Below are 25,810 nucleotides of genomic sequence, written 5' to 3'. Positions count from 1 at the left end.
TTTATCTGTAGCGTTACATATGTATTTAATATTATAACATCGTTATTGTACATACATACATACATACATATAGTCACATCTATATCCCTTGCGGGGTAGACAGAGCCAACAGTCTTGAAAAGACTGATAAGCCACGTCGCCTTTTACGACGTTATTTTCCCTTGGTTCCAAACGATGATAGAATCTATAATCACAAGACTCGAAAGTCACATTTATATTTAGTATTCAGATTTAATAACAAGTTATTATATTTAATATGTATTTAATAATATTTTCGCGCACATACTTATATTAAAATAAAAAAAAAACTTAAAAAAATCCTATTTTGAAAATATCCCTCAAAATCACACAACTCATTCATTCCGCAATATCAATAACACGAAATTCACCGTTTTGATCATAAGTCAAAAACTTGAAAAAAAAAATATGGTCATTAGGCCCTTTTTTTGCTCCGCTGGTCATTTTGGGGTCACGGGCCTGACTAGATAGGGCGCGTGCCATATGCACGGCGGTTGTAACAGATGTACAGGTAATGTACGTTTTTAATTGTTATAGTGAAATATTGGGTGTTTTGTTTTGCCTTTATGGTTTTGGGGTAATTTTGATGGCGATTTTTTTTTAATGCCGTGTGGTTCCCGGCAACAATACAAAAAGAATAGGACCACTCCATCTTGTTCTTGGGATTATTTTTAGGCGATGGGTTTGCAACCTGTCACTATTTGAATCTCATTTCTATCATTTAGCCAAATAGCTGAACGTGGCCATTCAGTCTTTTCAAGACTGTTGGCTCTGTCTACCCCGCAACGGATATAGACGTGACCATATGTATGTACGTATGTATTATTTTAAATTTTTGCTATGTCTATAGAGACATTTATAACACTAAAAATTAGATTATTTTCACTTATTTTCAACCGTGCCGTGTGGTGGCCGGCACTTTAGAATAGAACCACTAAATATATTTCCCATGGATGTCGTGAAAGGTGACTAAGGAATAAAGTTATAAACAAGGGATTCCTCTTGTAGGGGATGGGCTAGCAACTAGTCACTATTTGCATATCGATTCCGTATTAAAACCATACAGCTGAACGTCATCTTTCAGTCTTTTCAAGACTGTTAGCTCTGTCTACCCCCCAATGGATATAAACGTGACTATATGTATGTATGTATTTTTAACCTGTTGCAAAGTCGTAGGAAATTGAGGTTTACGTCGCGTTTTTATCAAAAAATATAAATAAATAAATATAAACGGGACAAATAACACAGATTGAGTTAGCCTCGAAGTAAGTTCGAAACTTGTGTTACGAGATACTAACTCAACGGTACTATATTTTATAATAAATCTTATATATAAAATTCTCGTGTCACAATGTTTGTCTCCGTACTCCTCCGAAACGGCTTTACCGATTTTAACCAAATTTTGCATGCATATTCAGTAGGTCTGAGAATCGGCTAATATCTATTTTTCATACCCCTCAGTGATAATAAGGGTTGTCCGCCCATAACATTTTTTTTAACTAGAAATTACTTAAAAATATTTATATGGCAAAACAACGTTTGCCGGGACAGCGAGTACTTATATAGATAAACATCATCCAAGACCCAGGCCAATCAGAGAAAGTTCGTTTCTCATAATGCCCTGACCGGGATTCGAACCCGGGACCTCCGGTGTCACAGACAAGCGCACTACCGCTGCGCCACAGAGGCCTTCAATATGTTTTGAGTCCAATGAAAATAAAGCAGTACATTAGTCTAGGTACGTCTACCCAACTACAAGTATTATTTTAAAACCCAACAAGTAAGAATTACAGTACTTGATCAATTATGTCCAGTTTTACCATAATCCACAGATTAGCTAGCCAGTCTAACTTTATAGCTTAAAAGCACGAAGCTTTGACTCGTTAAAACCTCATAATTGACTGATTTTCGATTTTAGTTTCATGATAAACCTGTTTTGAACTGAAAGACGAACGTATCTTGATCAAATTAAGGACGTCCTGGCAAAGGGTCAGGAAAGGGTCGTGGCAAGTGGAAGGATGTAGTCTCTGCCTACCCGGGAAAAATTGATTTTATGTATGTATGTAGATACCTATGTATAAAACTGTTTTTTCTTACAACGTTTTTATGTGGTCGGCAATCCATTTGGGCAAACTTTGCTCAGTTGGACTGTTGATGGGTTATAAACATAAAACACAAACATAAAATCACGTCTATATTCCTTGCGGGTTAGACAGAGCCGACAGTTATCAAAAAACTGAAAGGCCACGTTCAGCTATTTGGCTTTAAGATTGAGATTCAAATAGTGACAGGTTGCTAGCCCATCACCTAAAAGAAGAATCCCAAGTTTATAAGCCTACCCCTTAGTCGCCTTTTACGACATCCATGGGAGAGAGATAGAGTAGTCCTTTTCGTTTTTCTATTTGTGCCTTTGTTCCTGTGTGTGTTTTTTTAATAGAATAGGTCTTTTGTGCCAGGAACCACTCGGCGCAAGTAAACAGATACTTAGTACATCTTTTCGCTTGCCACAATCCAATTGCTTCCTTTTTATCAATCTCTTCATGCCAGATTAGTTTTTATCTTTTAAATAGTGAATGTAGAGTTACATGGCTAACGAGTGTAGTGAAAAGTTGTCCAAAAAATTCGCTTGGCGTTTTGGTTCCAACACTAATATGTTCAAATATAATAAGGGTCTATTCCTAACTATTATTACTCAGTCTATCATATACGAGTCTATTTTTTATAAAGAGGTAAAGGATGTATAGATAATCGATAATTTTTATCTAAACCTCTAGAGGTGGTCCTAGCAATTATATATCTAATTAGCCAATTAAGTTTATTTGAACGATTACGAGTAAGTAACGAATATTGGTAATGGCCAGGTTGCACCTTGGCTGTTAAATATGCATAAACATGTGCATATAATCTATGCAAAATAATGTTAAAATTCACATGTGTGAGTACGGTCAGAAAATTAATTTTGTTCAATGTATTACAAACAAAAAAAAATTGGCGATATTAATAAATAAATATAAAGATACAGGACAAATTACACATATTGAGTTAGCCTCGAAGTAAGTTCGAGACTTGTGTTACGAGATGCTAACTCAACGATAGGTACTTTATTTTATAATAAATACTTATATAGATAAATATCCAAGACCCAGGCCAATCAGAAAAATCTTCTCATTATGCCCTAGCCGCGATTCGAACCTGGGACCTCCGATGTCACAGACAAGCGTACTACCGCAACGCCACAGAGGCCGTCAAATATATATCAGGTAGATATATATGTCAGGTCAAGAGTAACCTACTAAATTTTTCGTAGCGTAAAGTCGATCATAGCGAAGAAAATGACGCGCTCAGCCAATAGCAACGAATAGTCCGAATCGCGATTACAAAAGTTTTACGCATTGGAGCAAAATACAACCTCCGACTTAACATCGTCGTAGCCGCGATTCTCCTGGCATGACACCTACCCTGGCGGAAGGTCTTCCCTTTGATACCGAACTATCGCTCCGGCTACAAAGAGAATGATGAAATGGATTAAACGAAAGAATTAATGCAGGAATCGTCTCAGGTGCAAAGATTTTGTTCTCTGCCTGCCCCTCCGGGAAAGTTACTAATTTTACGTATGGAATATGAAGCAAAGAAAACTTTTGATTTAAAACTAAAAACGGGATCACGTTTCGAAACTTTTTCTTTTTTCCTGTTCGCTATCTCTTTCTCTCCCATTACAGTGCATTCCGTTTTTATCGCGCGAAAAACTATCGCTGTCCCGTTTCACGTTATACTGAAAAACGAAACAGCGATAGTTTTCCGCGCTATAAAAATGGCGTCGCATGACAAATACTACGAAGGCCGGTCAGTTTTGCTGACCCTACATTATTAGTTAATTTGTTTTGATGAATGCAAATACTCGTAAAGCCAGGCCTCCTGTGCGTATCGCATGAACAGCTGTTACTGCAAACCATTCGATGAATTCCTGTGTTTTTATACGACTCTTTATTTGGCGGGGCACGGAGTAAACATAAATATAATTGTGGAATTCTTGAAATTTTATGTGCAAGGTACTTTGACTTTTTGCGGTAGGTACTTACTATAAGATATGGGATTTTCGCCCTGTGGGAATTTCCCGAGAAAAAAAAACTACGTAATTGACTTCGAAATGATCAATTCATGCGAAATTTCATCAAAATCGGTCAGCGGTTTAGCTGTGACAGCGTAACAGACATACTCGTAAGAACATAGAAAAATATACTTTCGTATTTATAAACTTAAGAAGGTTAGTACTTCTACATACAGCTGAACGTGGCCTTTAGTATTTTCGAGTCTGTCGGCTCTGTCTACCACGCAAGGGTTATATGCGTGACTTTTATGTTTGTTTGTCAACTCTTTATTGCACATTATAAGAAATGAAAAAAAATATAAAACAGTCATTGGATTTAGAAGAATATGTACAATAACGGTATTCCCGATTATACCAATTGTTTGTATGAACTTTTATATAATTAGTTACTTATAAGTATGGATAAATAAAGTCACTATTAAAAAGTGTGGGTAGGCACAGATCAAAGATAACCATTAGCTATTAATGTAGGAATAAAACCAAAAAAAATTCACTCGACCCCGGACAAAATGACGATTTTAAAGGGTGATAAAATGACCGTAGTGTCGTGCCACCGGCCATTATCGATAAATGAATCGATTACCGCCGCGTTATCTTAATGATGTGTTTGAAAAACAATAACTCGTTTGTATCGGGAATTGCATATTTCAAACTGAACATGGTTATGCGAATTGGTTTTTTGCTCGCCGACGACGAATGAATGCATTAAATTAAGCATAATAAAGTAGATAAATTAAAGGTAAAAACTGCCTTTTATTCGAATAAAATTGTGTGATTACAGTCTGAGGTACTGCAGCTATAAACTTCACAGAGACGTTTATATTTAAATAATCACATAAATACGCTTCATTTCAAATTCAGAACGCGCATTTCACTTATCGAACCGATTAAACGATACAAATAAAGGCACTTAAATGCTTTAGGATTTGCATCGATATCGATAGAGGTATATCGATCGCTGGAGGCACATCACTAGTGGGCCATATGGCGTATCCCATACCAGGTGAGGTAATTGGCTGGATACGAAAGTATTATGTTTGTTTCGGCGAAATAAAGAGAATGAAAGCTTTGGGTTATATTTGTTAATGTCTATTTGAATACCAATGTGTAGTTCCCGGCACAAATAGAAAAAAGAATAGGACCAATCCATTTCTTTCCCATGGATTTCGTAAAAGCAAACTAAGGGATAGGCTTTATAACTTTGGATTTCTAACTTTTTAACTTGGCATTCTTCTTAGGCGATGGGCTAGCGACCTGTAACTATTTAAATCTCAATTCTATCATTAAGGCCAAACGTGGCCAATCAGGTTTTTCAAGATTGTCGGCTCTATCCACCCCGCGAGGGATAAAGACGTGAGTATATATATGTATGTTTACCAATACTGACCAACTGTACTTTTTTACATGCCCAAAGTTAAGGTTAATTAAAATGAATAATCCATAGCAGTACTAAGTACGTAGGTACTTACTCCCTTGAAGCTACGAAGAACTACTTAAATAAAAGATAAGTAAAATATTTATAAATTTATTTATAACTTACTAGCCGTGCCCGCCACTTCGTCCGCGTGAAATAGTTATTTTGGGCATCATTGAAGCCCTCAAGGATGTATAATTTTCCCCGGTTTTTTTTTTCACATTTTCCATTATTTCTACGCTCCCAATAGTTGCAGCGTGATGTTATATAGCCTAAAGCCTTCTTCGATAGATAGTCTATTCAACACAAAAATATTTTTTTCATTCGAACCAGTAGTTCCTCAGATTAGCGCGTTCAAACAAACAAACTCTTCAGCTTTATGATATTAGTATATATTTACTTATATCATATCTTTTTTAGATACCAATGTAACATGTAGCTTATCTTTCTATATCTATACGTACCCCAACATTCATACCTATTATTCGATAGGTACATTTGAACAGAGATTTGAACGAAGGGGCGTGGTTTCTGCGACAAATCACATCTCAGATAGGGAAGCTGTTTATCTATTGATAACGTATTTCGTACTCTATTCCATGGGTTAGAAGGCTTAAAATCCTTTAAGTGTAGCAAGTAGGAGGTTTTTTCATGCTGAAAATATCCTAGGATCGTGACGATGCAATAATAATGTGTGAATTTTTATGTTATTTTAAATTATATTCGTTTTAAATAACGAATTTTGTGAAGAATCTACCTACCCCGCAAGGGAAATAAACGTGGTTACTTAGGTACCTATATGTATGTATGCAATCTATCATGTTTTTACGGTTAACTTACTGTCATACTAACTAACTCAATATAGTTGAAGTCGCATTACACCAGAGTCAAACGATTTTTCGTTTTTATGGCTTATTTTAAAGAATACTTTTTCTAAAATATTCCGAATTCCCTAATGATTAAGGATATAAAGGGAATTCGAATTAATGATATTAAGGGAATTCGGAATATTTTAGAATCGGGATCTGCCTGGCGCATAGTCATGTCAGAAACACTCTTAACAGTGCATGATAAGACTTATGAATGTGGATGAAACAAAAGAAGTCATGGCAAGTGGAAATCTGCCTGCACCTCTGAGAAAGACACGTGATTTAATTTTTACCTATGTCTTATCGTTTTATTAATAAAAAAAAGAAATAACTATTTACTTAAATAAATTAAATTTTTAACACATAAACTTCTAGTTAACCACCCAACATCCTACTAATATTATAAATGCGAAAGTTTGTTAGTATGTCAGGATGTCAGTATGGATGTTTGTTACTTTTTCACGCAAAAACTACCGAACCGATTACGATGAAATTTTGTATATAGGTAGCTGAAGACCCAGAATAACATATAGGCTACTTTTAATCCCGGAGTCCCCGCGGGAATGATTCCACGCGTACGAAGTCGCGGGCGGCCTCTGGTATACAATAAACAAGAAATAACTTATTAGGTACTTTTATCTTAAAGCCAAATAGCTGAACGTGGCCTATCAGACTTTTGGCTCTGTCTACCCCGCAAGGAATATAGACGTGATTATATGTATGTATGCATGTAAGAAAAAACTTATTACGTAGGTACATGCAGACCATTGCCGTTTCAACATTGTCACTACAGTGTAGCCAGTAATTGAATCATAATGCCTTCCTTTAACAAGCAGGTGTTGCCAATTTAAAAAATATATATATTTCCAATGTTCAAAGGTGTTTTTACTAATAATTTGTTATCAGTTGTGAATGTCACTTAGATACAATGGAGTGTTGGAGATATAATTATATTGATACATGTGCTACTCTTTTTTTTTTGTTCATATTGAATTGAAAATAAATTTAAATTTACCTTGTTAGCCGCGTTGCCCACCTTGGGGGTAATAGCGACATAATTTTACATGAACCAACTTGCAGAAGAGCGGTTCTCAATAGGTTGTGAATTTTTTTTATGACTGAGTATACTAATAAGGCCATAAGGTTCCTGGCATTGAATAAAATAATAAATATAGTATTATTTTATCTGCAACATCGTCCCATCGTCTTCTGTCTACCCCGCAAGGGATATAGACGTGACATGTATGTAAAGAATTTGACGGCCTCTGTAGCGCAGCGGTAGTGCGCTTGTCTGTGTCACCAGAGGTCCCGGGTTCGAATCCCGGCCAGGGCATGATGAGAAACGAACTTTCTCTAATTGGCCTGGGTCTTGGATGTTTATCTATATAAGTATTTATTCTAAAATATAGTATCGTTGAGTTAGTATCTCGTAAGACAAGTTTCGAACTTACTTCGACGCTAACTCTATCTGTGTAATTTGTCCCGTATATATATATGAATTCCACAGTCGTACAGCATGAAGAGAGAAGGAAAAGGAGTAAAAAGAAGTCCTCTGAGTAGGAATAATAAGAATGGTGTGAAAATGAGATCTGCATGTTATATACATAAAGTTGCGCAGTCCGTCTTCAACTAATCGTGGTGTTTATTGTACTTACATGCGCTGATGATGATAACATCACTGGTTTGAAGAAAATGCTACTGTGCAGTTTGTTACCGCTTCTTCTGCACTGACGCTTTGGAAGCGGCAGTAAACTTACTTTAAAGTCGTTTATTTGACGTCAACCAATGTTGTGAAACCAAAAGATATGACAATTATTAAGTGATATGAAGTGTCCCATAATCTATACTAATATTATAAAGCTGAAGATTTTGTTTGTATGTTTGTTTGTTTGAACGCGCTTATCTCAGGAACTACTGGCTCGAATTGAAAAATAGTTTTTGTGTTGAATAGACCATTTATCCCGGAAGGCTTTATGGCTATATAACATCACGTCATTTCCATTATTTCTTCGCTTCTAATAGTTGCACTAAAAGAAGCGAAGAAATAATGGGAAATGTGAAATAAAACGGAGAAAATTATTCATCTTTGAGGGCTTCAATGATGCCCAAAATTACTATTCCACGCGGACGAAGTCGCGGGCACAGCTAGTTATAAATAAAATTTTTGAATTTGGTTTAATTAAAATTAATTTTGTTTTGTTACAGTGGTCATGCACAAGGAAAAGGAAGAGTTACACGGTCACAGACGAGAGCATTCACCGTATGACCACGCTATGCCGGACGGAGAAATGTTCTTACAGGTAAAGTAGCTATTTTAACCCCCGACCCTGAAACGAAGGGGTGTTAGAAGTTTTAAGTGTCTGTCTGTATGTGGAATTATAGCTCTTGAAATAAAATAAACTACTTATTTTGATTTTGTTGTAATTTTGAAAATCTCTCTTAGTGCTCCCTCAGACGACGTATAGAACCATGTGTCAAAGAGAAAATAAATAAACAAAGTTATTTTGCATTAACTTATAATATTAAATGAGTTTGGGATGGGACGTTATTGTTTTAAGTAAGTTTCAGTACAACTTTATAAACGTTCTATGTAGAAAACAGCTTTGTCAGCGGCAAATATTCGTTTAGCAACAATATATATACATATATATATATATACAAATATCCACATTTTCCCGTTTATGGTATGTGGTGTGTGTGTGGTTCCCGGCACCAATAAAAAAAAGAATAGTACCACCACTCCGTCTCATTCCCATGGATGTCGTAAAAGGCGACTAAAGGATAGGCTTATAAACTTATGATTCTTCTTCTTTGCGGTACACCAATTACAGATATATGACGGTTCTAAAATATTTATGTCAATGTATAGATACGTGCAACGTAAAGTATTTGGGTTCGATTCCCATAAATCAACGTGTGTCGCCGGCACCGAAGAAACTTTAGTCGGAAAAGTTGCTGTTTATTGCTTTTTTTGCTGAAATTTACCGGCGAATTCAGTTTCTAGAGTATTTCTGGATGATAAAAGTTTGAACGGAAAACAATAATACTAGCAAGTTTTATTACTTACTAGCGGACCCGACTTTGCACGGATAGCATTTTTAGATAAAAATCTTCCTCAGAAAACTCTCTTTCCAACGTTTCAAATACTATTATTTTTGTAGAGAATAGGACCTCTCCATATCTTTCCCATGAATGTAGTAAAAGCTGACTAAGAGATATTCTTATAAACTTGGGATACCTCTTGTTAATGATGGGCTAGCAACCTGTCACTATTTGAATCTCAATTTCAACATAAAGCTGAACGTGCCCTTTCAGTCTTTAATATTGTTGGATCTGTCTTCCCCGCAAGGGATATAGATGTAGCTATATGTGTGTACATATGTGTAGTAGGTGAAATTTGGCATATATATATATATATGCCAAATTTCACCTACTTTGTCTCCGAGTCATATAGTGAGTAACCCAAGAGTTTTATGATTTTATCACACGTCATTATTCCTACGGGGTAGATAGAACAAAAAAGACACAATACTCAAACTCCACGATTAGCCAAATGGATTAGTGCAATAGTCGATCTCTAATATATTTGAATTTCTTATCTGTATATTACCTACTGCTTCTAAATTTGCTATGTTAAACATTTTTTTTTTAATTTCAGGCACTCAATGGCTTCCTTATGATTCTTACTTGCGAAGGAGAAGTGTTCTTCGCCACTCACAGCATTGAGAGCTACCTAGGCTTCCATCAGGTATGAATCTTCTTCTTCTTCCTTGCTTTAGTCCCGGTTGCATCCTCACCTCTCTGGAGAGGAGCCCGGGGTATGCCTTTGACGATGAATCCTGGATTGGGTGAGTCAGGTTTTTACACGAAGCGACTCTCATCTGACCTCCGTAACATTTGCAGGTAAAAACGTAACCCGTATAGGATCCATGGTTACACATCCAGTTGCCTGAATGTGCAGGTTTCCTCATGACATTTTATGTGACCACCCTGTTACAGGTGAACTTAGATCATGACTGTTGCGCTTGACAAAAGTGTTTATTCCCTTACTCGCCTTTAACTGCAATGGAAAGAAAAAGTCAGTATCCTGACGTAAGTCCCGGTGATATTTTACTCAAAAAAAAAAAAAACAAAATTTTTATTCATTACTATAGGATATCGCTTAATAATTGTCAAAACGTATGGTTTAACAACATTGGTTGACGTCAAATAAATAACTTAAAAACTAAGTTTAATGCCGCTTCCAAGGCGTCAGTGCAGAAGAAGCGGTAACAAACTGCACTGCAGCATTTTCTTCATTTACTTCTAAGGGGAGCCCAGTAGGTATGTGTCTATTATCACGATCCTCAGTGGAGTAACATCACCCAACCCCACCAACCTTCTGGTTATGTTTTGCTATCTGACAGCGCACCCTTTCATGATTCGATTTAGATTTAAGAGATCTATATTTGTACATTGACGTCCGATGAAAATGCTGCAGTGTAGTTTGTTCCGCAGCTTCTTCTACACATGCGCTTTGGAAGCGGTAGTAGTTATAATTAGATTTAAGTGATGTGACGTCAATAAGTGATACCTTGTATCCAATTTTGAAAATAAATCTATTCTATTCTATTCCCTATAGGTCGTTTGGTTCCCTATTAGACATGAGTATGAGTAAATTAGTATTAATACGAAGCGACTCCTGTATGACCTCCGTTACCTTTGTAGAAGAACGTAATGCGTTTGGATAATGTTTACTTAACTAGTAGTTGCCTGGATGTGTAGGTTTATTCCGTTAGTTGACTCTTACGGCGAGGGAAAGTACTTAACATTACATACATACATATAATCACGTCTATATCCCTTGCGGAGCAGACAGAGCCAACAGTCTTGTAAAGTCTGATAGGCCACGCTCAGCTATTTGGCTTTGAGATAGAATTGAGATTCAAATAGTGACAGGTTGCTAGCCCATCGCCTAAAAGAAGAATCCCAAGTTTATAAGCTCACCCCTTAGTCGCCTTTTACGACATCCATGGGAGAGAGATGGAGTGGTCCTATTCTTTTTTCTATTGGTGCCTGGAACCACACGGCACTTAACGGAAAGTAACAGTACTTCCTACTAATTAATTTACACTTATCAAAATCAAAATATCACGGTGACTGCATCGTTATTTTCTTTTTTTTGAATAATAACCTAATTTCAAATCATACGCGACCTTATTAATCACCTAGTAAAGTGAGATAAGTCACGAATTTTAATTATTGCTGTGTATAATAACGGTGGTCAAGCGTGAGTCGGTTAGTTTATTTAAGGGTTCCACTATTATTACGATTAATTTTAATGATTTTCAGAAATGCTTTTATATATAAATTTGTATGGTAATCAAAATTTTAATAATACGTTTTTGCTTAGTTATCAAATGATTTTTAAGATTTGCAATAAATGTTGTCATCCAATTTTATCACTTTTATAAATAAAACTCACTTTACTCAGTTGGATTGTTGATCAAATAAGAGACTGCATAAATTAAAAAAACAAAGTCACACTTTTCAGAATATTATATAATATAATTAGTTTACGTCGAAAAATTTGAACTAAATCTAATTTAACCTTTTAAAATGATATTGAAATCACTTTGTTTAACAAGTCACGTTAAGTTAAATCTTCAAAAATAAAACCTCCCAGGCGACTTTTTTGAACTACCGTAAGTATAAACTATATAACTTCAATCAAGGTCAATATTTCGCATTAAATTTGTTTGTTTGTAATATCTTTATTGCACAGAAAATTACACACTTATAAAAAATAGTACATAAATAAAACTTACAATGGCGGACTTATCCCTAATTTTTTATAATTTTTTTTTGTGTACTCTGAACCCTAAACGAACCCTAAATTATAATTACCCGACGATAAGTGAACTTTTCAGAGTTTAACTTACATAAAACAGTTTTATCGCCATGACTTTTTGTTGAGTAGTTTCAACGAATGAAATAAATAATTAAAAGCAATAAAATTGGGTTCAGTACATTCAGATATTGTTTCTTATTACACATAATTAACAATTAAGACATTTTTTTTAAATTTAATGGCTTATAAAATGTGTTTGTGCTGAACTCAGACCAATATAATCGCTAAGGTATTTTTTATTACTGTTTCAAGGTTGACATTTTAAATTAGACGTTTCGAAAAACCTTTGCAATTAAGAAATCTAAATTACCATTAAACAACGTGACCTACTGGTGTTTTCAAGATTGTTGGCTCTGTCTACCCCGCAAAGGATTATAAAAGGGTATTTAAGTACGTATGTAAGTACTAAAATTACGTTAATTATTGTGACGTACGGTTCTCGGCACCAATAGAAAAAAGAATACGACCAAGCCATCTTTTTCCCATGGATGTTGTAAAAACCGACTAAGAGGCTTATATACTTGGATTCTTTCTTTGAGTCCTTTCGAGACTCTGCCTACCCCGCAAGGTATATAGACGTGACTATATGTAAGTATTTAGTTATTTATTTGCATTTATACAGGAGCATTTAACACATAAATTGTTGTACATAAGTGCTACTTATTATTAAAAGTATTTTCTACTAGGGACCCCGAAAACAAACGGCACTTACTAAAACGTCACATTAATAACTGCTTACATTAACATCGAAAGTTCATAGTGAATTATTACTATCAGCATACCCCGGTCTAATCAAACGAAAAATCAACCCTTAACTTATAATAAAAGTTTTGTTGGCGACGTAAATTTTATTGCCTTACCTACCTACCGCGGTTTGATGTCGAAAAACTCAGTGAATACTTACTCGGTATTTCGTAGCGACCCAAATATTTTCAGTTTCATAATTCACCGGAGGTCCCGGGTTCGAATACCGGCCAGGGCATGATGAGAAAATAACTTTTTCTGATTGGCCTGGGTCTTGGATGTTTATCTATTTAGGTAAGTATTTATTATAAAAATATAGTATCGTTGAGTTTGAATCTCGTAACACAAGTCTCGAACTTACTTCGAGGCTAACTCAATCTGTGTAATTTGTCCCGTAGGTACATATTTATTTATTTTTATTTATAATAAAACACTTTTTTGTTTGTTTGTTTATAAACTCTTTATTGCACATAAAAAAAGAAATTTAACAAAAAAATTTAAGAAAACAGTCATTTGATATACTAGAAGAATACGTACAATGGCGGACTTATCCCAATCGGGATTTCTTCCAGTCAACCAAATAATTTTTTTTTTGTTTAAATACTATAGAATAGAATAGAATAGATTTATTTTCAAAATTGGATACAAGGTATCACTTATTGACGTCACATCACTTAAATCTAATTATACCTATCTACTGCCGCTACCGTAAACTGAGCCAACTGTCTCAAAAATACCAATAGGCCACGTTCAGCTGCTTGGCTTAGGTAATTGAAGTGACAGGTTGGTAGTTCATAGCCTAAAAGAAGAATTCCAAGTTTATAAGACTATCCTTTAGTCGCCTTTTACGACATCCATGGGAAAGAGATGGAGTGTTCCGATTATTTTTACTATTGGTGCCGGGAACCACATGGCACATTCTCTGCTACTAATATTACTAATGCGAAAGTTTGTAACGGTGTGTAAATATGTGTGTGTATTTGTTACTTTTTCATGCAAAACCTACTCAACGGAAATTCATGAAAGCTTAGACTTTGGAATAATAAAATAAGTTAAAATTAAAGGCGAACGAAGTCGCGGACAACAGCTAGTTTCCTATAATGAGAAGTGATACGCTGTTCTAAGTAGGTATCATAACTGTTATCTGACTTAAGCCCATTAAGTTAAATGCAAAAAAATCTCTGAAAGCGAGGGAAAATATCGTGAGATCTTGCACATTCAAGAGATAATGTGCAGCGCTAGCCCTAATGTATTTTTTCCCAAAAAAATTCCATCTTCATTATGTATTTTATAAAAATAAATGCCAACATGAAACATCAACCAACATTGAACAAAAACCTAAAATTCACATATCATATTTAATGGACGATAGCCTAGTGTAGCTTAATAAAGGAAAAACCTTTAGAAAAACCTAACCAAATGTTTATTTAATGTTCATTAACGTAATAAATATTCATTAAAAGCTGAATAACGTGCGATGGGCGGTTCGTAGCGTTATAATTAATTAAATAATACTTCGCAACAATAGACTGAAGAACTGTTTTTATTGTGAGAAAAACAGTGCATTTTCTATCCTATATTGTTATTAGGACTCTTCACAGCAACCTCAGAATTAATCTATTTTACTGACGTTTTTAAAACATTTTTGTGTTTTTAACTTTAAAATAAATGTAACTATAAAACTTTATTTTAACATAAGTATTCGCAAGTTGATACTACTCAGGGACTGTACTATATTTGTAATAGTTTTAATTTGAATTCATTTTACTTTAGTTAATATAAGTATTTATTTTAAGAGTATTTCTAGGTAAGTATATGCTATTTTGTCTGGTATAGTTGTCAAAGGTGAAAAATATTTTGATCGAACTAATTGAAATTTAACAACAAATATTTTCTATTCTTAGAAGCAAAAAAAAACCATCAAATTGTCTACCTGAGTATTAATTTTCATATCTACATTTCTAGCTCTTCAAAAACTTAGATACCCTGTCTACTGTATTTAATGTTTATATCACTGAACCACACGGCAGCAACTCACAAACAGTACGGCTTTCAAAAGCCGTAAAATAAATAAAATCACAAAAATATGGCAATGAAACTTTATTGGGCGGCAAGACCGGGATTTTTAACAATCAAATAAATAACCTTACCTACCCTGCTAATAAATCTATGCTCCAGTGCGCAGGGGTGAGTTGCGATTAAAACAAATCGATTTCGAGTCATTAAATCGGTCAGGGTATTGCCGCTGACTGACGTGCCACGTGGCTGAGACAGGGGAATTACCGTTATAGGTAAAGGAAATGTGGACAATGATACTGAAAGAAAGGACAATGAGAGCGATGAAGATGTAATCGTAGATATAGATAAATTTATAGGTATATAATCCATTTGGAAACATTACATTATTTAAGACTGGTTTGAGAAACAGGAAAATTACCCTTACTAAGTAAAGGTATTTAATAGTTGTATTAATTACTCAAATAATAAAGCAAAGAAATAATTTCTTTGACCTGAGTTTGCATTTTGCAAAATTATTAAAATGTCAATTGTATCGTTGACCTAATACTTATGCTATAACATAAGGAATCTTAATAGAAACAATTTATTACTCTAGCTTTTGAATTGTTTGATTTTGAGTATATTTATAAATTATAATTAAGTTTACCTTCATATTTTCTTTATAGTCAAAACAACACTTTAATCAGATTTAATTAATAAAAGTCCTAAAACAAAAGCTACTACTCCATATCACACCAAAAATAATAATGAACCCCAAAACGCATGAATAAAATTAAATAACAATATGAGAGGGAGTGTAATCGTAGATTAACTTGAAGCCCGCACACCAGGTGGTGACCATCGATCGTCTGGTGTAATGGCTTGATGTTTTACTTGGGGTTTGGATGGTAATTGTGGAAACAGCTTAATGATAGTTCTATAAATCTTCATTCGACTGATGTGAATAGATTTTTAGACAATACCGAATTGTGTTCAGAATTTTAGATTATTTTAAATAAATGAGAAAATTCATTATATTCATCATCATTAAAATCATTTCTTTTAACATAAGTAAATACTGAAATAAAAATCAAAGAAAGATCAGAAAACGTTACAATAAAGTAGGTAAATCTAAAACGTAAATACTTTATCGTGTTGTATGAACAACAATGAACGCGTAATAATAGAAAGATCGCAAAACGAAGCGAACACAAACGTAACTGTAATATTACCTTTCACTAAAGACATAAAGAAAAATACCTAACAAAACAAAGGTATCAACAAAACATTGGTCCGAGCCATGGCAACCGAGCCCAACCCCAAACGAGAACAAAAAGCAATTACCCAACAAATCATCTTCTGACATTTACTATCGCAATATGTTCCAACTCACATTGTACGAAAACCGAACCACCCCAATTTAGGGGGTTTGAATCATTCATTTACATGTCAACGGCGAGGGGCCCAGAGTTCTGCCTTGAGGCAGCCCCATTGATTATCAATTAGTTTTGTACTAGCATCATGTGTTGTTCGCGTATTATCCACACTGTTTACACGGTTTATTATTATATGACGTGTTAAAAATAAATGGATATCGATTACATGCGATTATGTACTTTATTACCAGGAGATAAGTCAATAAAATGCTTTTGTTGAGTTGGTAATGAATATGTCCATCTTCGTTACAGATGATTCTTTAATGATTGAGCTTGAATCAATTTCAGGCTTTTATTGATTTACGGTTTAGTTGATGACTTGCTCTTTTATTCTCACGTTATGCATTGTTACCTTGTTATCTTGTCCATATATGATGTAATAAGTTTAGCTTAAAATTATTTGGGAATTGAATTGGATTTAGGTATTTAACATTTTTAAATATTTTCTTAGCGCGATGTTCCAACTCTCTATTGAAAAACGAGCCCTATTAACAATAACGTTTACAATCTTCTTTGAAACAATGTCGTCGATATTAACCAATACATTAGGTTTAATATTTCGAAGAGGAATAAAAAAATATTGCACCTTTCCTTATGATTAATTGATTAAATAACAAGGCAGCTAAATTGATTTTAATATGTGAGTTATTATCTATATTAATTTCGAAGAAATAACCATCCTTTTCAAAGCATTGGGACAAGCTAAATATTTATTTATTTTTAAATAAGTATTTTATCTTCTGTTGAAAGTCTCCCTTCTCTTCTCAGCATATCAACGTCCATTGTTGGACATATGCTTGTTCCATACCTTTACAATTGGACCTAAATACGACTGTTCTAGTCAAGGGCAGATTTGCCGCCTTTTTAATGTTGTCCGATCATCTAAGTGCTAGTTTGCTCACAATTCTCCTTCCTGTCTGGGATCTCCAAAAATAATTATATGGATCCATCTTTCATTATCTCTGCGGCACATATATCCAGCCCGATGCCATTTAAAATCATGTGTTTAAATTATCTTGAGATCGAATTTAAAATTCATGTGTATTATTTCTCTTATTTCCAGTCAGACATAGTCCACCAATCGGTATACGAGCTGGTTCATTCTGAAGACCGAGAGGAGTTACAACGGCAGCTGCTATGGAACTCTTTCCTGCCTCCAGAAGCCAGCAGTCTGACCCTCCAGGATGTTCTAAGGCCGGACAGGACGAATCTTTTGGAAAGAAGCTTCACTGTGCGGTTTAGATGTCTGTTGGACAATACTTCTGGTTTCTTGGTAAGTGACATACAATTCTTCATGCTCAGTGCAGTCAGCACTTCTTTCGTTAAATTCTGGGTTAGCCTATTTTAATAAACTTTGAATTGGTATATAAAAATGTCGGCCCTTTTTCCAGAAAGGTTTAGGATAAGTAAGTATGTTAGCTAAGTTTAAGTGCTTCAGTTATCGGCGATTTAACTATTCGTGAAAATTTGTTAATTTAAAAGGTAATACATGTCTTGTACGTAGATGGTTGGTTTTGTTTTTATTATTATACAGAACAATAATGTTTACTAAGGAAATTTTATGTCAAGAATTTTCACCTTTACATACATACATACATAAAATCACGCCTCTTTCCCGGAGGGGTAGGCAGAGACTACCTCTTTCCACTTGCCACGATCTCTGCATATTTCCTTCGCTTCATCCACATTCATAACTCTCTTCATGCAAGCTCGGCGGTTTCGGGTACTTTTGACCTGACCCTTTACCAGGAAAAAATATTTTCACCTTTACCTTTATTTTTATGATTTTTTTCTTACAGAGGCTGGATATACGGGGTCGAATCAAAGTACTCCATGGTCAGAACAAGAAGACAGAAGAGCCACCTCTAGCTTTATTTGCAATTTGCGCGCCTTTTGGTCCTCCAAGCCTGCTGGAAATCCCGCAGAAGGAGGTTATGTTCAAGAGCAAACATAAACTCGACCTTTCTCTAGTCTCAATGGATCAAAGGTAAGTATTAATACAATACATTGTACAGCTAATAGATAAGGTTAATAAAATAATAATTAAAGCTTTTATTACATAACTGATGTCTATATAACAGTCAACGTTTTAACTTTAAAATGCAGGGATGGACCACACATTTAGATATACTACTAGAGAAAAAGAGGAAGACGCCAAAAAGCTATATAGAATGCCTAAGACTTTTATGTCGCACAAGGTGTGTCCACACCAATCCACAGCTCTATTTTATAAATAAATGTAATGATGTTGACAAATATTATAAGCTATAGAAAAAAACTACGAACTTTGAATTCAACATGCCACGAATTCTCTAATTCAAAACTTTGCTCAATTTTTTTATTCAGGCGTCAATCGAAGATGTCTTTTTTATAATTTTTCTTTTATAAATATCTTATTGAATATTCTTTGTTGTTTCAGGGGTAAAATGCTGCTAGGCTACACAGATGCTGAGCTAGCCAACATGGGCGGCTACGATCTCGTACATTACGACGATCTCGCGTATGTGGCCAGTGCTCATCAGGAATGTAAGTAAATTCAAATTCAAAATTTTTATTCATTACTATAGGATACTTCATATCGCTTAATAATTGTCAAAACGTATGGTTTAACAACATTGGTTGACGTCAAATATATATCTTAAAACTAAGTTTACTGCCGCTTCCAAGGCGTCAGTGCAGAAGAAGCGGTAACAAACTGCACTGCAGCATTTTCTTCAACAACTTCAACTTCACAATATCAATTAAACTTAGAGTAGAATAAAAAAAAATGTGTTACACTTAATCCACAATACCAATATAAATTACTTTTTTGGTCAATAAGACGAATGGTCATCCCACGTACGGTCGCGTTCATAATTGCAGTCATAGTTCGCAAAACTTTATAGCTTGCAGTCACCGCTGTCACTCACACATTCACACAAATAACACAATAAACAACAAGCGGTAAAGCGTTGGGTAACGCGCCATCAAGAAGAGGGTAGTGTAAAAAGTCGACCGCGCATCGGCCATCGTCCGCTAATCAACACAGCGACACGCCACACAGCGGAGATCCATGGTGGAACAGTACGAAAATAATGGCTTCATACCGACCAGAATATTTGCGGAACAGTTCGACACATCAGTGGTTACTGTTCGTCGAGTTTGCACCGTGAGGGACTACACCACAGACAGCCAGCAAGAAAGCCGTATTTATTCGAAATAAATAAGCAAAAACATTTAGAATTTGCTCGGCAGTATTTGGATTTTGACTGGAACAAAGCGATATTTACGGACGAAAAGGTCGTTTACGTCATCGCAGCACGGTAGGCTTCATTTATGGCGAAGAAATGCAACTCGGTATGAAGAAAAAAATATTGTGCCAAATATGGAGTCTGGACGCATATCTGTAAATATGTGGGGCTGGATGAGTGCTGCTGGACCTGGAGAACAGATGTGGATAGCAGGACGCGCTACAGCTGCTCATTATGTGCAAGTGCTGGAAGAAACCATGTTACCAACTGTGCGGTGTATTTATCCGATTGATGATATGCCAACAATATCATTTGTGCAAGACAACTACCCTGTGCATCGAGTCCATATAGTGCGTGAAAGGTTCTGCCAGTTTATATTAAAACTACTACTTAGATAGTATTTTAAGGACAGCTTCAATATCTTTTCTTTATGAAAACGAATAATTAAGCTGTAACCTTAATAACAGGAGATAAGTAAATGAGAAGTAAATTAGTGTAATATGCTGTATGTATACCTTTATATAATCATCAATATGTAAACAAAACTATAGGTAAACTGTTTCAATAAAATTTACTAATTTTAATTATTGAATGTTTTATTTTGCTCCCTCTTGTTTAATATTTCTTGCTGATTTCCGTGTTTGAAGACACGCGTATTGTAATTCTTAGATATCAGTTAGTAAGTTAGTCAGTCAGTTACTTAGTTCAAATGGCACCGTGAAACATTAATTTTTTTTTTTTAAATAGACAAAAATTCCTTGTATAACTTCGGATCCGCTAGTAACTAGAACAAGCGAGTGTGAGCAAGCGAGATTATCTATCTTAGATCTCACTTGCACACACGTAGTAATAAAATTGCTACCCAATAACTTTCAAAGGAACCACTACCTATGTTAGGATCGTGTGCAGACAAACTTTTAACTTTATTGCAATGACATAAGCCTGGCAGTCACAGGCTCCCTCTATAGGCAAATCTTATGCAAATAATGAGAGACGACGATATCTCGATCGACAATTATCGGGCCCAGTTCGGCCATAGTCGATTAACGTCTCTTTCTGTTTTGTTATGTTATATGTCATAGAATAATAAACTGTTTTACTTAGTAATCATTGGTATTAAAGACCGTATTCATTTGATGGAATATTTATTCTTTTTCAATATGCATGTGTGTGTGTATCTAGTGGAACCACAGTGCACGCTATTTTAACCCGTAAGAATTTTAAAACTATGACTGCAGATATGAACGCGATCGTACAAAAGGATGATACAATTTAAAAATCTTTACTTATAGTAGTTACTAAAGTCATGATTTGCATGATGATATACTTAAATTGAAGATGCCGATGACTGTACAACGTTGAGAGTAAATATCGAAAAGTAGACCCTGAGCTCTAAAATATAACAGGAGAGAATGCAACGAACTATAACATGAACAGATGAAAAAACTATGAAAATGAGAAACTAATAAAAAACTCATTTGTACTAATAAATTTATCATATTATTGAAAATATACAAAATCTACCTGTCCCGGCAAACGTTTTGCCATATAAATAACTTTTAAGTAATTTCTAGTTGAAATTTATTTTAAGATTGACAACACTTATCACTTAGGGGTATGAAAAATAGATGGTGGCCGATTCTCAGACCTACTCAATATGCTGACAAAATTTCATAAGAAACGGTCAAGCCGTTTCGGAGGAGTACGGGAACGAACATTGTGACACGAGAATTAGATCAGAGAGTCCCAAACTTATTGAGACCTGCAGCGCCCACAAGGGGGCGTTATCGCCCACTTTGGGAAAGACTGCCTTAGATAAACATTCCAACTTATTGATAAATTTTTGTCTGTTCCAGTATTAAAAACAGGTGCTTCCGGCATGATCGCGTACCGCTTCCAGACGAAGGACGGGCAGTGGCAGTGGCTGCAGACCTCCTCCAGGCTGGTCTACAAGAACTCCAAGCCTGACTTCGTCATCAGCACGCACAGGCCTCTTATGTAAGTTGAAACTGTTATCATAAAGTCTACATCCCTTGCGGAGTAAACAGAGCCAACAGACTTGAAAGAACTGATAGGCCACGTTCAGCTTGGCTTGGCTTTGGCTTTCAGATTGAGAATTGAGATTCATTGTGACAGGTTTCTTGCCCATGGCCAAAAAGGAGAATTCCAAGTGATTATGCCTATCCCTTAGTCGCCTTTGACGACATCCATGGGAAAGAGATGGAGTGGTCCTATTCTTCTTTCTATTCATGCCGGGAATCACACGGCATCATAAAGTAAATACATATTTTTGGCCTTGGTGTGAATCTTATAAATTTCTACTTTCTAAATTAGGCTAATAGTTTTTATAAAATTTCCCTATGGGTATACTAATCGTCGATTCGTCTTCTTTTCAGGGAGGAAGAAGGCAGAGATCTCCTAGGAAAAAGAACAATGGACTTCAAAGTCAGCTATCTCGATACTGGTCTGACTAGTTTATACTTCTCCGAAACGGAACAATTATCTGGCTGCGAGTCTACAGTCACAACTCCCCCTAGAGCCGCTAGGAGGTACAAAACTCAATTGAGAGACTTCTTGTCAACTTGTCGGAACAAAAGACGAGTGCCCACAACTCCTGCGCCTGCGCCAGTGGACTATTTAGCTGCTGATGCGGTCGCCGCAGCGTATACGAACCTCAATGGGGCCTACACCGCTCCATATGGGGAATACCCTCCAGCCCCATCTCTGCATTATGCTCCCCCTCCCTTAGACGATAGATTCCTAACAGCAGACAATCTCTTCCATCAGTATAAACCTTTATCTTACCACTACACTCCTTACGCGCCAAACGGCTTTCTTGAACCGGCGCCGCCGCCCGGCTACGAAGTAACACCAACATATCATAGGCCGCCTTCAAGAGAGTATACGTACGTGGACAGTAGCGGCAGATATATGAGTCCAGTGACAGGGCAAGAGAGGAGGTCTCCGAGCGTGGTTCCAGGGCCTAGTCCGGGGGGTTCAAGCGGGTCCACTGACCCAGACAGGCTGCAGGCGGCGGAGACTCCGCGCCAGACCGTGCTCATGTGGGGCGCGGGCGCGGCCGCCCAGGAAGCTCCCGTGGAGTACTCTCCACCACAGGTTTGGCGCTACCATCCATCACATTACCACACCGCTGAAGCGACCCAGTGACTTTTTGTGCAATCCAATTAAGTAGTTCATTGTTTAGTGATAGTATTTTTTTTTTTTTGACGATTTATATTACCAAATGCAGTTTGATTGAACGTTAGTACAGTCTGTTAGTTAATAAGACGTCACCCAGATTTGAGGTATATGGATGATGTTTTAACGTAAGGCTGTTGGCAACAAAATCAAATCTTGTTCCACATTTGAATTTGTTAATTGCATATGTGGAATTTGTTTAGACCGAGCAAAATTTGTAAAGTTTTATTTTGTTGTTTTGATGTCATATCGTACTTACATATCAAAGAATTTTATTAAAAAGAATAGTAATTTCAATTTTAAAAAAATTCAGATTAGTTATATATATTACCTCGCTCAGTGATCTAGAACATCAGATGCTAACTAGGTCTTGTTAAACAGGGTCTTTCCAATATCTCCATGTAGATTACTTGTATTATACGTGTAATACTGAAGTAATAGAATTATCTAATATTATCGTAATCCTATAATCTACTTGTATAATAATTAAAGAAAGTTTTCCAAATATTTTTAATTTAGGTCCATTGATGACGCATGTACTAAATCCAGCAAAAGAAAAATTACAAATTATAAAATTACAAATCATTTAAAAATGGGCATTTTATTTATATAAATTCTTTTAAATCTTTTCTTACTGATTATTATGTAATTAAATTGAATGGAACAAAAGCCCTTCTTCCAATTCTTCCAATAAATATTATTTTCGTAAAGTGATTTATTTTTTACAATTAATTTAAATAAATTAAAAAATCACAAGGTTATTCTTAGACACAACATTGACAAGGCACATATTCTATCTCTCATTTACTCTTCCAATAAAACTCAGAAATAAAAAGAGCGTTAATGACTTAGTAAATTTATACCTACAAAAATGAGAATCTTCTTCCTGGAAAGCGTACATGCGCCATTTTAGTTATACACGCATTGCAATTTTACACGAATATAGTCCAAATTTGTATATATTCAATTTAATAGGCAGCCTTAGCATTTTTAAGGTTAGAAATGAGTGAATTTATTAGAAACGAAGGCAAATTTAAAAAGAAATCTTACACTGCCACAGCTGTATTAAAAAATTTATAAATTGCTTCGCTTCATTTTATAAAAAAAATAAATAGGTTAAATAAACATATCATTGTATGAGCATGAATATCGTACGTAATTCATGAATTTAAATTTATTAAAATACGGACGTCATTTCAAATTGTTTGAAATAGTTCAATTTTTTTCAAAATCCAGTGAAATTAGGCTTCAAAACAGGATTGTTTTGTAACTGTAAGATTTACGTTGTGACAGTATATTACGTTATGACATATCACATTTTATAAATTCAAATCCAAAAAATCAGTAATTTAATAGAAATCTGAAATAACAACACTTTTACCATTAACACATGTGAAGTAATCTTATCCAGAAATATTATTTTGACTTAATGTTTACCTGAGAAATAATATTATATGGATATTTAATAGGAATAATAATTATAAAACTTGATTTATTGATTTATCAAATTTGTAAAGGCGTCTGTACCTATTCACAAATCAGCACTATCATGCCAACGTTCAACCGTAGCACACTGTACATACACTTTGCGTGCCTTTCCAATTAGAACTTTCTTTATTCACAATATTAAATAAAAAATATTATTAATAATGTATAAAAATAAAATAATTGTATTATTAATAGTATATAAAAATAATATAATTATATTATTGATATATAAAATTAATAATATACTTTCGTTGTGCTACAGTGATCGGCGTTGGCAGGGCAAGATGGCGTTTTTGTATCTTCTGCCGTTTAGTCAATAAGTTAGTTTAAAATTGTATAAGACGAATAACACTGTTATTAATTATCAAGTATGTCATATACCTATACTATTCTATGTCAAATTACAAGCGTTTGCCTCAGATTTCTATAGAGAAAGTTGTTTTTTCCTAACCTAAAATATTTACAAAAACTACCATTTTTTTTTATATAAAAAGTTCAATGTTTTTAAAAACTATTCAACTTAGCTCTTCAATTCAAAGCTGTTAACATTATAAACAGTGTTGTTCGTTAAACATTTAATAACATCAGTCTTCTCAATTGTAAGTATATTCCTTATAAAACTTGTTTGTCGATACGGGTTAAAAAATTAGGCGTTTTTAAATAATTTGTACTATGATAAAGTCATAACGAGTTAGCTTCCAGAAATATTTAAAATCGATTATTAGTTTTTTTTATAACGAATTTTGAGCGTTTTTTTTTTTCTCTATTGGAACTTTTTTGTTAACCAAATATAACAATTAATAATAATAAATGAAAAATAAATGAAGATTAATTTAACAAAATATAATAAAAACATATTTGGCATTTACCATTGCCAGTACCGCTCAAAGTTAACAAAACATTCAATTTCCCAATAATTTTAATAGATTATAATTCAATTTTTAATGTTTTTATATTTCTGACAATAGTAGATAATATACTTTACTAGAGCTTGTTACAAAGAATATTTAATAATTCCTGAATAATATGAAACGTGTTACATTATTTTTTTATTATTATTATTGCAAAATTCGTTTTCGTTTTGAAATACAAAAATTTTTTGTAACTAATTGTATTATTTTTTACTGTATTGTTTAATAATCGAAATTTAGATATTTCATGTTTTTCTTTACAATATCTTCACCACACAACGTTTGAAATTCGTCAAATGTAAATAAATAATTAGGTTAGTCGCTTACCTTTGTATTATTATCTAATTAATATTAATAATTTAAATGAACATATAAAATAATGAGATGAAAATATTCGAACAATTTCTGTATTTATTTTAGCATATCATAATAATGTAATTAAAAAGAAAATCAAATAAATTTTTCATGCCACTGACTTTTTTTATTTTATTTATTACATTTACCTT

At 34.6% G+C, this 25,810-nt stretch overlaps 1 protein-coding gene across 1 annotated transcript; it reads left to right on the top strand.

The window, feature by feature from the left end:
* Window positions 1-8,614: 8,614 nt before the first annotated feature.
* On the top strand, window positions 8,615-22,875 carry LOC106131463 (aryl hydrocarbon receptor). The gene is made up of 7 exons (XM_013330573.2): window positions 8,615-8,709; window positions 10,068-10,157; window positions 17,541-17,750; window positions 18,277-18,464; window positions 18,897-19,003; window positions 21,564-21,705; window positions 22,104-22,875. The coding sequence occupies exons 1-7, from the start codon at window positions 8,620-8,622 to the stop codon at window positions 22,873-22,875; spliced, it is 1,599 nt and encodes a 532-aa protein (XP_013186027.2). The 5' UTR covers window positions 8,615-8,619.
* Window positions 22,876-25,810: the final 2,935 nt, after the last annotated feature.

This window comes from Amyelois transitella, chromosome 20 (assembly GCF_032362555.1).
Source record: "Amyelois transitella isolate CPQ chromosome 20, ilAmyTran1.1, whole genome shotgun sequence".
NCBI lineage: Eukaryota > Metazoa > Arthropoda > Insecta > Lepidoptera > Pyralidae > Amyelois > Amyelois transitella.
This window is presented reverse-complemented; position numbering and strand designations above follow the sequence as displayed.